Raw genomic sequence first — 15,229 nt, forward strand, 5'->3', positions numbered from 1 at the left:
GTCTTTAAGTTTGATATCGGCAGGTTGTCACACACACACACACACACACACACACATACAACAAAAACAGACACACACAGACACCTCCAGGTTTTGGCCTCGGTTCAGCTCATTATAGTGAGTCAGTCAGCAGGGACGTCTCCTGACCATCACAGAGGACACTGTGTGTGTGTGTCTCTCTCTGTGTGTGTGTGTGTGTGTCTGTGTGTGTGTGTGTGTGTCTCTCTCTCTCTGTCAATGTGTGTGTCTGTGTCCTCCCCTTCGGCCCTTCTCAAAGCTCTGCAGTTTTCAACCAATTAAAAGACAATCTGTCTCCCTGGGCGCTCTGCTCCTATTGGCTCTGGCCCCCGTGTGTGTGTGTCAGTGTGTGTGTGTGTGTGTGTGTGTGTGTGTGTGTGTGTTAGTGTAACCGGTGCTTTTATTTGACAGGAAAACCTTTTCAAAATGAAAAAAGTTACCTCCTGTTTTCTCTTTGTTTTTCCGTCCCTGAGCCGTCGACTCTACGTCTCAGGACACACCCTCATGAAGACGCTTCTCTAGACAAAGAGGAAGTTGAATTATGAAAACTTTATGAATCGAAAGAATTATAATGCAAAGATTAATAATTGATCTTGTTTTCCTGACATAATGACCCAGCTGGATTCTCATTACGCTGAATTCAGTGTCTTCAATCATCATCAGATCCAACCACGTGCTCAGTGTGACAGACTCACACCAACGCTCACTTTGTTCTTGCTGCAGTTTCCTCTTTCATGTTGTTTCTTTAAGGCAGAAACACTTTGTGTAACTTGAGAAGTTAACTGAGCTGGAACAGATCAGTTGACTTTTACACTCTGTGAATTAGTCACTGAATCCCGAGGAGGCAGCTGACGACAACAATCAGTCAACAGAGTCACAACAGAGGAGACTGGACATGAAATGGACAGAAATGTCTTTATGGAGCTAAACAGGGTGTTTCCCAAGTATCTGTGATATTCATGTATGACCTCTGACCCCTTCTCGTTGTGGAGGAGTCAGAGGTCAGGATCAGGAAGTGTTGCTGCCTTGCTCGAGGAGATTTATTGGATGATCCTGAACTCCTGCAGGTTTTGGCTCATTAGCTCCAAATTGTTTGTAATCTACAGTCGTCCTGACCCAAAGCAAACCCTCAACTCCATATGGATTTTCCCACCTGCAGTCATGCAGCAGTAGTTCAGGCTTCAAGCGAAACGTGTGGATGATTTCAGTTGTTTGAGATTCGCTATCCGTTGTCGTGAAAGTCTGTAATGATTTAATGCTGTTTCTATAGAAGTATATGATTTATGCATTAGATATTGTGTGATTGACAGCTAGCACCGTCCAATGGGTGCAGATGTAAGTGGGCGCGAAGTGTCCTCAGGCTCCTCCCCCCTCTCCTCAAAATATGGTTTCTTCTTGTTTAAAAAAAACAAGATGGCGCTCGACACAATGTTGAACTGAGGCTGTAAAACGACGGCTCAAAAGATCTCAGTGTGAGTCCTCTGTCGGTCGATCACATGAGAACATGAATGAATCATCATTGTCCCAAGAACAGAACAACGGCTGTGAGATATCTTTTTAGAGGCTGCTGTCGTGCCCTTGAGCAAAGCATTTAATCCGCAGCCAGCAGCAGATGTGACTGTGTGATAATGTATCGAGCAGAGAAAACGCCTCATCATCATCGTTAAGGCTGAACACTTCTGAAAAATGGCAAACTGCTTATTCTCCGATCTTCACTGGATCTGAGCTGAAAAAAAAAGTTGACAGAAGATTTTGAGTCGTCTGAAACGTGAGAGGATCTGAAAGATATTCAGTCGAGGACGCGACTTTACAATCTGATTGAAACAGTCAGTTTCCAAGCAGCAGTGGAGAGAAGCTTCAATGGGCCGATAACGATAAGTTTTCTTTTACTGTGTAATAAGGTTTTGCTCCAGAGACTATGAAACACTGAAAGTGTATTGAATGCATAAAACCGCATCATAAAAGGGTTTAATTCAGGTTCTTCTTGCACTTTGCAGGCAGAACTTTAATAAGTTTGATTTCTGAGACAATGACGGGCACTTTGAAAGCTTTCATCTCCCGATCAAAGAGTTTCGTTCAGAGGGAGAGAGCCCGGCCGTGTCGATATTTAATCAAGCTCTGATCTGGAGAATTGATCTTATTTCTCTATGCCAGAGATAAGCAGGTGGAGAGAGAGTTCTTTGGTTGTGTATTTGTTGAGTTTGTTTGGTTGCTGCATGTGTGTGTGTCTGTGTGTTTATGTGAAACAGCCTCCGGAGCTGCAGAGGATCTATTGTTACAGACACATGAACGAATTTACAGACTGAATTACTTCTTACTCTTTTCAAATCTTAAAATACATTTTCGCTAAAGTTGCACACCAGGTGACAAGTATTAACTTTTTTAAATTGTTCATTAACAGACATTTTTAGGGACGATGACCTGTGAGATTTCTCCAGTTTGGGTGATTGGCTCCACCAAGGAGGTTATGTTTTCACCCCTGTGTTTGTGTTATGAAGTAATGTTGCACAAAAACTACAGCATGGATTTCCACGAGACTTTCAGGGAAGAAACCAGTAATTACTGGTGTGGCTCCAGATCAGATGTGAGAATCCAGGAATAGTTTTTAACGTTGTGAGATGGGACCTTTTCACATTTTCACAATGAATAATTAATGTTAATGTCATTTTATAGATATTAAAGTCATTCCACAGCCACGTTTGTGCAAAGTCTCAAGTACCTGGATTCTCATCTAATTAGCCGCTCGGTCTGTGACCCGGCCAACCAGCCGTCCTGCTCTGCTCAGCAGTCGTTGGGTGGGAGCGTAGAAATGCAGCTTCTAGATCAGCACCAGCTCAGCACTTTCTGCTTCAGCGGACCTGAAAACGCAGAGTAAAGAGCTCGGGTCACTTCCCCTGCAACTGATCACTCAGGATTTAGTAGGAAGTGGTCGTTAGGTAGATTTATAATCTTTGGTTTTTGCTGCAGTCGTGTCCGAGGCCAATCTTGGACTCTGCTTGTTCTACCTCCATCTTCATCTCCTTCCTGCTCGCTCAGATTGACAGGTGTAATGAGACAGGAGTATGTACAGATCATCAGTGATAACACTGTTTATTGAATGTTGCATTATTATCTGATCATGTTGTACTGTTCATACAGCACCACAGTGTCATCAGGCTGTAATCATATTATAGATTGTTGTAGATTAGCTTTGATTAAACTGTGTTTAATGTGGACCAACTGGTTTTTTGATCCCAGTGCCGCTCTGTGGATCAACAGTGATGAGACAGTGTTGACTGGCTGCAGATTTACAGTGTCATACATCACCGGTGATGAGACAGAAGAGAAGAGAACAGGACGTATCGAGGGGCTGAATCAGGATTTCTCTCCAACAACAGATTCTGTGGATCTGCTGTGAAAGGTTTTCTGTCAGAGAAAGATTTAAGATGAAAGGGAAAAAGTCCTGTCGACCATTTAACAATAAAATAACTATTGCTGCATATTTAAAAAAATCATGGGTTAGGGTTAGGGTTAGGGAATGTGGAGGTGGTGTAATGAGTTCCTCCAGTGAGGTGGAGGATGGAAGAAGTCAGTTGACCAATCAGGCAGAGCGAGGGAGCTGAAGGGAGCTCGGTCAAAATAAAAAAATAAAAAGAGTAAGATTTGTGCCCAGAGCAAAGTGTAGTATTGCAGAACAGTAGAAATTAATTTGACTTCTCACCTGTAGGGAACGGAGTCGGTTAAAAAAAACTAAACAATTCAGCGAGTGATTTACAACAGGAATAAAAAAAAAGAGAAGGGAGGGAAGAGGTTTGTTTTCACATGAAGCGACCGAGCAGAACGAACTCACAACAGAGGAAAGCTTCACTTCTCAGGTGTAAACAAATCCCTGAACCCTGGACAGCAGGAGGAAGGAGCCTTAAAGGGGGGGGGGGGGGGGGGGGGGGGGGGGGGAGTGAAACGTGCTTTAACAGCTGGAGCCTGAGAGATTTGGTCTGTGTGATGTTCAGTGGTTTTGTGATTAAGATTTCAGATTCAAACAAAAAGAACAAAATGACTGAGATGTGACTGAGGCTGTTTCAGGACCATGGACAGCTCAAGTTCTCTGGTTGTCCGACATGTGAACTTTATTCTGCTTGTTCGCTGAGTTTTAAATTAGCTATAAAACATATTGGCTATAAAACAAATACTTTACCTTTGAATTATTCATTAATTAAAAAACCAGCACTCTAATTCTACCTAAGTGTTTTTTTTATTATTATTTTGAAGCAGAGGGTTTTATGTTGCCATCATTTAGAGCTCTACATGGATAAATCACGATTTTCATATTATGGGACAAAAATGGCCCGTCACAGTTTTTCCCGGCGCCTCAGTCACTCCGTCCTGACACTGACGCTCCATCAGAGCTGAGAGGAGTTTCAGTCCGAGACAAAGAAGGTGGATGAGCGACTTTTCCATCTCCAGAGAAATGAGCAGTGGGACGTTTTCCACACTATCAGTTACAGAATTGATTACAGAGAGAAATAACAGCAGCAGTTTAAAGCAAGAGGTGGAGACATTGATCTGTTTCACACACAGCTCTGATCCCCATGTTTCTCCTTCACCGCTCCTCATCCTGCACATTGAGGATATGTCTCTGTAAGTCATCGTTCTTTCAGAATCACTTAAAATCAACTTCTTCAACCTCGATGAGGCTCAAACACGCGGCCCTGGATGTCTCCCAGCTGCACCTGCTTCATGCAGGAGGCCTGGTAGCCCGGCTAGCGAGCTAATTGACTGTCCGTCCATCTGTCCGTCCTCTAAACCGCTCATCCTGCTCGGGGCCGAGTGGAGCTGGACGCTGCCTCAGCACCAGCTTGGCAGGAAGTGGGAGACGTGCCGGAGAGGTTTCCAGTCTCAGCAGTTCACGAGACACAAAGTCGATCCGACCAATCAGCTGCTCTGTTCATCTCAGGTCTTTTGATGCCAAATGTTGTAACCTGAGGTCCTCGGTGAAGGATTTATTAGAGCAGGGCCCAACTCTTTGAAACTGGCTCCTCTTTCTAATCCAACTTTAAAGTTACATCTTAGTTTGAAAAGGTTTTTTCTCAGGACTTCAGATCTGAATTCACCTTTTTAACTTTTAATGTAGAAGGTTTTTATTCAGTCTCTGACGTGTAACTGGCTATTGGAATCATTTTAGATTTTTTCTGTAACATTTTAATGTCTGCTCTATAATGTGAAGAGATCTGCAACATATCATATTGAAATTATAAAATCTGACCAAAGTGTGACCGTCTGCATGGATGGTAAAAACTGTAGGGAAGATGGCGTCGCTCACAGCTAAGTTAGAGTCATTATGAGAAGTTCTAATTCTTCTAAACGTGGAGCTGCGGTCGTGCACGCGGAGCAGAGATGCTCGTGGTTACGGTTCTTTGCACTCGTACCATGTGTTTATTTGCTTTAGATGAGGGATGGATGTTTCTGGTCGGATGGTTGTAGCCGCTGCTTCTGAAGAGCTGACCTGCACCTTGTCCGACAGTCCAGTGGGACATCAATACTCTCTTTGTCTTTCTGAAAAACAACGTGGGTATGTTGGCAGCTTTATGTCCTCGCCGCCTCGCTGTGCTGTGAGCGGTAGCGGCAGCGGCTCCGGTGGGAATCGAACCCCTCACCCAGCATCAGCACCCATTTAGCAGCAGCATCGTCCACTGCCAGCGAGCAGCGTTAAACTCCCACCGGGCCCACACGCAGCTGTGGGGACTCTCTCTCGCAGCACTCTGGTTGAAAAGTGCTCTCCAAATGGCAGCTGTGGGTAATGACCCCCCCCCTCCCCCCCCCCCCCTAAAAAAAAAATGTCTCCCCTAAAATTGATATATAGAAAGTTGGCCACGAGCGGTGCAGATATAGAGCGGCTGTTCTGTGGCAGCCGACTGTGGTATTGTCGCCGTTGATAATATTTCCTGTGAGCTGGAGATAGCTGTTCCCTCCACATGCCTGAGGGGGGAGGGGGGGGGGGGGGGTAAGCCTCATCGCTAGTGGCCTGTGAACCAGAGAAGGGGTGGGGGGGAGTTGTACAGAGAGAAACATAGATTGTGTTCATCCATACCTGTCTTGCTCACTGTAAAATAGATGGATGGATAGATTAGGAAAGACAGAGGGACGGAGAGAGAGATGAAGGGAATAAAAAGAGACGTCAGGAACGACGGAGGACAAACGATGGATCTCTGCTCTGATTGATTCACTGAACGCTTTAATGTGAACTAATGAGATAAATACTCTTATTTGCTTTCCGCTCCGTCGCCTCATTTCTCTTTTTCTTTTACCCCCTCCCCCCATCCTCTGCCCCTTGTTCCTCCCTTTCATTTATTTGACCCCCCCCCCCCCAGCACCACCACACACACCTTTCCTCCCTCCCTCCATCTCATCCATCAATCCATTCATCCATCTCCTCTGATCGGCCCTCGACTCCACGGAGAGAGAGAGACTTAGAATCAGGGTTATTTGTCTCCCTTACTAGCCTGCCATCTCTCTCTCTCTCTCTCTCTCTCTCTCTCTCTCTCTCTCCCTCCCTCCTTTATTATCCCTCACTCTTTCATCTCGCTTCACCTCCTCCTCCCTCCCAGCATCCATCACTCCTCCTGATGGGGTCCGGTGCTTCGGAGACTCATAAGTTTTCTCCACACCTCCTCCTCAGGCATTATGCACCCTTGCTCCTCTTATCCCCTCATCCCTCGCTCCCCTCGTCACTCTCACCTCCTCCTTTTGGTCCTGTCTCAATCAACCAGTGTCCCGTCCTTTCCTCCCTCCTCTTATATTCTATTCATTTCTCTCTTCTCTTTCTGCGTTTTACCTTTCTCACTCAATTTCTTTTTAGTTTCATCCCTTGTTCTTGATAATCCCTCTCCCCTTCCATTTCTTTGTTCATTACCCCCCCACCCACATTCTTTATTCTGCTTCAGTCCTTCTCCTTCCTCCCTCATTCAACACTGTATATTTCCCTTTTCACTGTATATTCATCCCTCTGTCCTTGTCTCTTCACCTCCTCTGTATGCCTTCATCTCCCTTGTTCATTTTCATTCATCCTCTGTAAATATCATCTCCCCTCATCCATTTTTTAATCCTGCCCTCGCTCACCTCCTCACGCTCTTCTTTCTCCTTCCCTTCCTCCTCTCTTTTGTTCTGCTTCCCTTTCCTCCCGTCTCTTTCCCCTCCTCCTCAATTTCCTCTCCCTGATCCCCTGCTCCCTTTCCTCTCCTCTTTCCCACACTCACTCCTGCTCCCTCTCTCCGTCTGCACCTTCATTCCGAGCGAGTGATGAACGCTCAGGTTATTGAAATAAAACGGAGCAGAACAAAATGTGTTTTCTCATTTTCTTCCCGTAAAAGTTATGAATTTTTTATGTTTCAATCTTCCTCTTTAATGAAACTGTTTTTTTTGAGGCAACATGTTTCACATTTTCATAAGAGGAATTTGAGCTGACATTTTCAATATGTTGTTTCATATGGTGTGCTGCATGCTTAATGGGTTCATGACCAGCTGTGTGTGTGTGTGTGTGTGTGGGTGTGTGTGTTGGCATTTACTTGTCGGCCTCCTGTATATTGTTCACATGCACATGCATTTCTTTTTTGCTGTATATTAATGTTTGTGGTTTTTTAAGACTCTTTTTCTTGTGTTGCTTTCTTTCTCCTCAGTGTATTGAACCGAACTCCGGTTCATCTCATCCATGAAATCATCCTGGTGGACGACTTCAGCATCGACGGTGAGACACAGACACAAACACACAAACACACACACACACATGGACACACACACGCACCCACACTCTTCCAGGTCAGAGATAACAGAGATGAGACATCGATACCAGGTCAGAGGGATGAATGTGTCCAGCTGGGTCCACAGGCTCAGGATCACAATGGAGATGAGAAAACACCTTCATTCTGGGTCAAAGGGAGAAACTGGATCTGTGTGAACGTCCAGCAGAGACGTCCACAGATACTCAGAGTCCAGGGGAAGTTTAGATATTCTAAATATTCAAAATATAAGATACAAGTTATAAAAGCAGAATCTACACGTAGAAGACACAGGAAAAAACGTGTTTATGTGAATAAGAGTGAATGCTCCAGAGCTTCCTCCTCCTGAGTTCATGTGAAAATGACCAGGACGGATTTCCATGAAACTTGGTGGAAGGATTTTGTATCGGTCTGGAGAGAGAACCCATTAAATTGTGGTGCAGATCCAAGAAATGTTTTTTACTTAAACATTGCAAGATAAGACGTTTTTGAATAAAAATGTTTAATCAGGCTTATGAGTGGGTCATCATTTATTTTCTACCTCAGCTCCTCTCAAGAGTTTCCTTTCATACAGTGGAGAAGGAGCAGCCTTCTCCTCCGGGTCGAAGGTCTCTGATGGAGCTTTTCAGTCGTTCATTCAGGGCCACGTCACTTTGACACCGTGCGACACAAGATTTCTTTGGTGTGGTTTCATTCGGTTCTTTTCATCTTTTCAGCTCATAAACACTTGTTTTGAATCCTGTTTTAATATTAATTTATTTTTGGTAAATGATTCATATCCCAGCAGTGGTTTCTGCCTCTTTTCATTTTTGACAGTTTCAACCAGAGCACGTTTTCAACATGTACTACAGCTTTATTTTTAAAGCAATGCAAAAATCCAGCGGGGAGCACACAGCCGGCTGCTCAGCAACTAAACAACATGTCGGAGCCGTCAAACTGAAACCTGTCGTCCTGCTGCTGCCGAGCGGTTTAACAAGCTGATCATTTCCCTGCACAGTTTTAGAGAAAATTATAAAATCATCACCCAGAACGTGAGATTCTGTTTTATATTATTCTTTTATTCCTTTTGCTTGATACTGTTCTTCTTTTCCAGAAAGTGACTGTCAGCTTCTCATCAAACTGCCCAAGGTCAAATGTCTCCGCAACAACAAGAGAGAAGGTATGTGTGTGTTTGTTTGTGTGTGTAGATGTATGTGTGTGGGCGCTGTGTTTGTGCTATAGGTGTGAATTTGATTGTTTGTTTACTAATGAGAATTAACATTTGCATTTTCAGCGCGTACATTTGCATTTTTTATTATCCATACTTTGCTTGTTTGCATTTCTGCATTCCTGCATACATTTGTGTGTGAGTGTGTGTGTGTGTGTGTGTGTGTGTGTGTTTGTGTGTACTCATTGGTTGAGCTGGATTTGAAACATGTTCTTATTTTGAGCTGCAAGGGAAATGGACACAGAGGAATCGTCCAATCAAAACTTGGTGTTACACACAGCCTCTACATGTTACTCACACTTTAGTGGCACAACCGTATGACCCCATTTTCAGGTTCAGTATCGTACCCATGGATGCTTTAGCATGAGGACTAGAGGGGCTGGGGATCGAACCACTACCCGCATTTCCTCCTGAGCCACAGCCGATACATTAAATCAGAGAAGCTTTAAAAAATCCGGCTGTTTAATTAAAAAGTGATGAAAGCGGCAGTTCATCGTAAAACAGGAGGAGCTGAAGAGAAACCATCCTCCACGGAAACAGAAATACCTGAAACCAAAATACCCCAAACCACAACCTGCGTAACAGCAGCCACATGTCTCAATACGTGGAGTGTGGAGCTTCACCGCTTCAATCACACTGATGTTGTGTCTCAGATTAACGGCTGACGAGTCGCGCTTCAGTGTACGCTTGTCATTTCTCTATGAAATCCATTTGGAGCTGCTGCCACGCTCTTAAATTTAGAAATGTGAGTGAAAGCAAAAAACAAATCGACTTGACAGCTCGACAATGTGACGGAGTCGTGAGCGTTCTGGGAACGAAAACGTTTCACGGAGCAGAAAAGGCTTTGGAAAGATTAAGCTCCTCAGCAGATGATCCTGGTTGAATGTTCAGGATCAGGAGTTCAACACAAAGATGAAGGAGGAACGTGTTTATTTTTGTTCGTTAATTTGACCTGATGCACCCAGTGATTGGTTTGTGATGCTTCCTCTTTATAGAACTGACATACACTCTTATTATTATTATTATTAAAAGAACATGAAATGAGGATTAGTTGAAACCTAATTCTTCAGTATGATATGTGACCTGTATCTGGTTTGTCTTTTGTCAGATGTGAAATAGATTTCCAGCTTTTCAGAAGCAGTTGCTTTACTTTCTTGCTGCTGCTTTGTCTTGTACAATAAGAATAAACTCTATATTTAAGACTGAGGACAAAGGATTAACTTTACCTATATAATTATGAAGAAAGAATTGGACCCCAGGAGAGTTCAAATCAATAAGAAGTGACAGAAATGACCACTTTCTATAAAGCTCTCCCTCTGAAAGCTGCATGTTGCACCTGAGATGTAATTTCCTTCCAGACGCTGAACCCGCTGTGACCGAGTCCGTGACGGCTCTGGAAGAAAAGCAGCGTGTTGGAGCCACTTAGTCCTCGTTCATACCTTTTTATATAACACACAGTACAAGACATTTCAGATTATTCAGAGTTGAAAATATTCTCCTGTTCAGGGTGAACGTTCCACTCTGAACTGACCTGGGCTCAGTGGTCCTGCGGTCACCGGGTCTCGAGCAGAGAACACTGAAAAGCTTCTGACGCTGGTCGTCGTCTCGGCCGAGAGCTTTTTAAACCTCCTCGTCTTTTAGACTCCTTCCCCTCTCTCTCTCTCTCTCTCTCTCTCTCTTTGTATAACTACAGCAACACTTGTCCTACATAATGTCACTGATGGATTTCATTATCGCGCACTCGCGTCGTTCACACACACACAAACTGACACACACCCACACGCACGGGTCATCCGTTTGGCTTGTTAACAGTTTACGGCTTCAGGCCTCGTGACTTGGTCGTGTGTTTAATGCTCATAAAAACTCACCAGGCGTCTCACGGTGTCTGTGCTCGGTCACAAACGTTCACATGTTCGATCCTGTGTAAAGAATTTATGAGCAACACTTTCTGATTGTGTTCTTATCATAGAATCACCTGCTTTCAGACATTTTTATTATAAATGTTACGTTTTAGTCATGAGACCTGTTTGAAGGATCTGTCTGTGGGTCGGGGGGGGTGCATATCCCATGATGCATTGCGCTGCTCTGACAGCTCTTTACAGCGGGAGTGGCGGCAGACGGAGAGGTGACACCTTCGACAGAATTCATTTTCAAATCAAACTTTTCAATCAAGCTTTTCCATTCTTGGCTCTGTTGCTAGGTGATGGCTGACCAGAGCACCACAAAGACCAGTTCCTCTGTGTGGTGGAATATTGTGATGTCCACAGTGTGCAGAGACTTGGCATCACTCACCAACTGGGCGTGTGTGTGTGTGTGTGTGTGTGTGTGTGTGTGTGTAACACCAGTAGCCCGCCTGTGATTTCCCTCAGCAGCACAGTGGGATTCATCTCAGATACTTCCTGTTAGTCTCCATCTCCTCTGTGAGTCCTGGTTGGAACATCTCCAGCTCGGGTGGTTCCTCTCCTCCTCGAGGTCTTCACTGATCTGTGCATCTTGTGCAGAACATTCTGAGCGTACAGATCAGCAGCCGAGGAGAGGACTGTTAGTTTCACTACAAAAAGCTTAAAAGACACATTCTGCTTCTCCAGTGTTTAAAGGTTTATTATTAAAAATCCAAAACTCTGTGAAGTGAGCTCCCCCCCCCCCCCCACAGAAAACACTGAAGCTCCAGCCGCAGACACTGTTTCCTGAATATTACAGCATTTAAGCTTTTTTAAAAAAAAAACACAATAAAGTATGCATTAGTTTTCACACTTCAAAGTGCTTAAACAATATTTAGAAACCTTTCTCAAACCTGTGGAGGAGGAACTGGAGTCCCATCAGACGTACCAGAGAGAGAGAGAGAGAGAGAGGTTAACAGTGTGTGGTCTGAAGTGAAGCCTCCAGCTTCACTTCAGACTTCAGGTTGTTTCCGGTCGAGCGAGGGCCGAGCGAGGTGTCCTCACTGTTAAGGTCGAACGCAGCTGTGATTGGTGGAGATAGTTATCAAGTTATCAGTGCAGATTAACACTGTCCCCTGTACACAGCCCGTCCTGCAGCGTGTCTCTGTGTGTGTCTGTGTGTGTGTGTGTGTGTGTGTCTGTGTGTCCATCCATCCAGAAAATAAAGCCTTATTGAGGATGAAATGGGATTTTTAATTGGCTGAGCCTTGGCCTAACGCGGCCGCATGAAACTTCACGGCCCCTCGTACAATGTCACCGACACACACACACACACACACACACACACACTCACAATGGACACAATGCACAGTCACTATACACACACACACACACACACACACACACACACACACACACTATGTCTTCATGTCAGGGAGTATTGATTAGACCATTTAGTCCAAATGGAAGAGAACACTGGCCCTCATCAGGGAGACCTCCCTAACAGGCTCATTTACACACACACAGTTTCTTTCTGCAACACAACTGCAATCAGCTGACACACACATTTACTGTCTCTGACACTAACCTCCACTCCCATCCAACACACACACACACACACACACACACACCTCGTAGGACAGACCCACACATGCAGAGTGTGATGGGCCTGTTAAAAGGTTGTGTCCATGTCTGACAGGGCCTTTAAGAGCCCTGCGTCGATCCCCCCCCCCCCCCCTCCCTTTGCTGACTGACTGAGGGGGAGAGTGAGGAGGGGGAGAGGCAGAGTCAATGTGTCGAGCAAGGCACTAACACTGCCGAGGTTCAGGGTTCCACCGCCTGCAAACCTTCTCCGTCTCCTTGTGGACGAACACGGCTTCACCGCCGCAGGCCGACACACAGCATGTGTGTGTCTGGAAGACGGCGGCTGCGAGTGTGTGTAACCGATAGTCACAGCTCGTGAGCGTGAAAGTTGATTTACATAACGTCTTATCCGATCTGCCGCCCTGAGAGGAATCTATTTCAGCAGGCAGAGGGGGAGATTTGAATTCAGCTGCATGTGTGTCAGCCTGGAAGTGGACTTTCATGTCCCATGGGCAAATATGGAGGAGACCCTCGACTTCACTTCCTGGAGATGTCATGGAGGCACAACTGATGGAGGCGCAGGGGGTTCAACCGACAGTCCAGACGAAGTGAACTCTGTAGTCCTCTCAGGGATCATCAGGAGCGTCATGGAACCCACACACGTGTCTGTCTGTGTTCAGGTCTGATCCGGTCCAGAGTGCGAGGGGCCGACGCTGCCAGGGCCGGGGTCCTCACCTTCCTGGACAGTCACTGTGAGGTGAACAAGGACTGGCTGCCTCCGCTGCTGCAGAGGATCAAACAGGTGACCTCCAGCATGTGTGTGTGTCTGTGTGTGTGCGTGAGTGTGTCTGTTTCTGTCTGTTTCTGTGTGTGTCTGTGTGTGTGTCTGTGTGTGTCTGTGTGTGTGTCTTTATGTGTGATGACAGTGGTCGAGGTGAACTATCCCCATGAGAGAAAATAGCTGTCGCTCTGATTGCCTCTCATTAAGAAATAAGTGCTGCACTCTCTCCTTCACCCCTCGGCTCGCCTCCTTCTCTTGTTTCGTCTCCTCACCTCCTCCCCCTTCTCTCTTTTTACCACTCGTCACTTCATCCTCCTCTTTCTCACCTCGCCCTCCTCCTGTCCTTACCTCCCCGCTCCTCTTTTTGTCTCTGCTCACACGTCCTCTGTCTGTCCTCCAGTGTCATCGCCTCCTCTCCTCTTTTCTAATCACGTCTCACCTCATCTTTTCTCCTCTTTCCCTCCATGTCACCTCTATATCTCCCATCTCTTCCAATTCCCCCTGCTCTCTTCTTTGCTCTCCCCCTCCCACCTGCTGTCAGCTTCCTTCTCCTCACCACTTCTCCTCAATAACCTTCTACACCTCCTTTCTTTCTCCCTCCTTTCACACCATCTTTCTCTGATTTCATCCCCCTTTTCCTCTGCCAATCCCTTCATTTTCTCAGCTGTCGCCTCCTGCTCCGATGCATCAAGTCAACAGTTGTTTCTGATGATATTAAAGACCTGTGATCTCCATCAGCACAGCAGCGATCAATAAGTAAAACCACCACGGAGCCGGTGTGTGTGTGTGCGTGTGTCTGTGTGCGTCTGTGAGGGTGAGTGAGTCATTTGTCACTGTCTGTACGCTCACTTTATAGTCATATATTTAGATTTAAATGTATGAGGTATTGATCCAGGTAAACAAACACACACACACACAGCACACACACACACACACACACACAGCACACACACACACACACACACACACACACACACACACACACACACACACACACACTGTTATGAAGCTGTCTCCTACCATGAAAACAACTTTATTAATCCCACTGGGGGCCATTCATCCTGAAGAGCTTTTACAAATACAACACACACAAACAGATGCAAGGGAGCTAAATGAGGGTTTAGGATAAATACTAAATGAATAACAAAGTTAATGACAATACAAAGTTATGGCTAAACAAAGATAAACAAGGGTGTAATAATCGATGCACCATTTACAAGACAGATTGCAGAAGGATTAATGATTTTTTTGAAGCGCAGCATTAAGTTGGATTTACAAAGTCAAATACAACCACGTGGGATACGTTGTGTTAGCAACTTTTAAATGTTCTATTTATTGTACGATCGGACAAATGAAGAAATCTTCTTGTGTTTCTATTATCGTGATGAATAATTCACCGGTCTAAGTTTTAATTTTATTGATTTAGTTTGAAGTTCGGCAAAATATCTAAATGTTAAACCCATTGTTGTAACAATATAAATAACTCCAGCTACACTGCATTTTCTTCAGGTCTATATTTTACCATTTCAGGAAGGCAGTGGCGCTCTGGCTCATACACCGTGCACGCTCTCCATGCACGCTCTCCGTGCACGCTCTCCGTGCACGCTCTCCGTGCTCCCTCTCTGCTCCTGTAATTGGTCTGTTCCCCGTTTCTTTATTGGTTGAATGAGGTTGGAGATTCTGCAGGTGAAAGTCTTTTCTCTGCTAATCCACGAGGGCACAATATTCTTATCGGTGTTAAAACATGAAGCGTATCACTTACTCACTGAAGCAACCTTAATCATGTTTCCCAGGAAAGATATTCACATATGAGGAATACACCTGAAGACACTGATTCACTGTTCATTGTTGGGTTTTTACCAAATGTTCAGTTTATACATATACTAGTTGGTAAATGGACTATATTTATATATACTTTATATACTTGACATCCTCTCAATGCCTCAATCTATATCTCCCTCCATCAGTCCTGCAAACGAATGTCTGTCAGTGACACCGGATGTTTCCC

The 15,229-nt window shown here is 45.0% G+C and overlaps 1 protein-coding gene across 1 annotated transcript in view; it reads left to right on the forward strand.

Moving 5' to 3' along the window:
• galnt14 (UDP-N-acetyl-alpha-D-galactosamine:polypeptide N-acetylgalactosaminyltransferase 14 (GalNAc-T14)) overlaps positions 1-15,229 on the forward strand; it is a 91,535-nt gene that overhangs the window by 56,827 nt on the left and 19,479 nt on the right. The window contains exons 4-6 of the mRNA XM_062412022.1: positions 7,671-7,738; positions 8,863-8,928; positions 13,121-13,242. Coding sequence (XP_062268006.1) covers positions 7,671-7,738; positions 8,863-8,928; positions 13,121-13,242 — 256 coding nt within the window. The remainder of the gene's footprint in view (positions 1-7,670; positions 7,739-8,862; positions 8,929-13,120; positions 13,243-15,229) is intronic.

This window comes from Platichthys flesus, chromosome 18 (genome assembly GCF_949316205.1).
Source record: "Platichthys flesus chromosome 18, fPlaFle2.1, whole genome shotgun sequence".
Lineage (NCBI taxonomy): Eukaryota > Metazoa > Chordata > Actinopteri > Pleuronectiformes > Pleuronectidae > Platichthys > Platichthys flesus.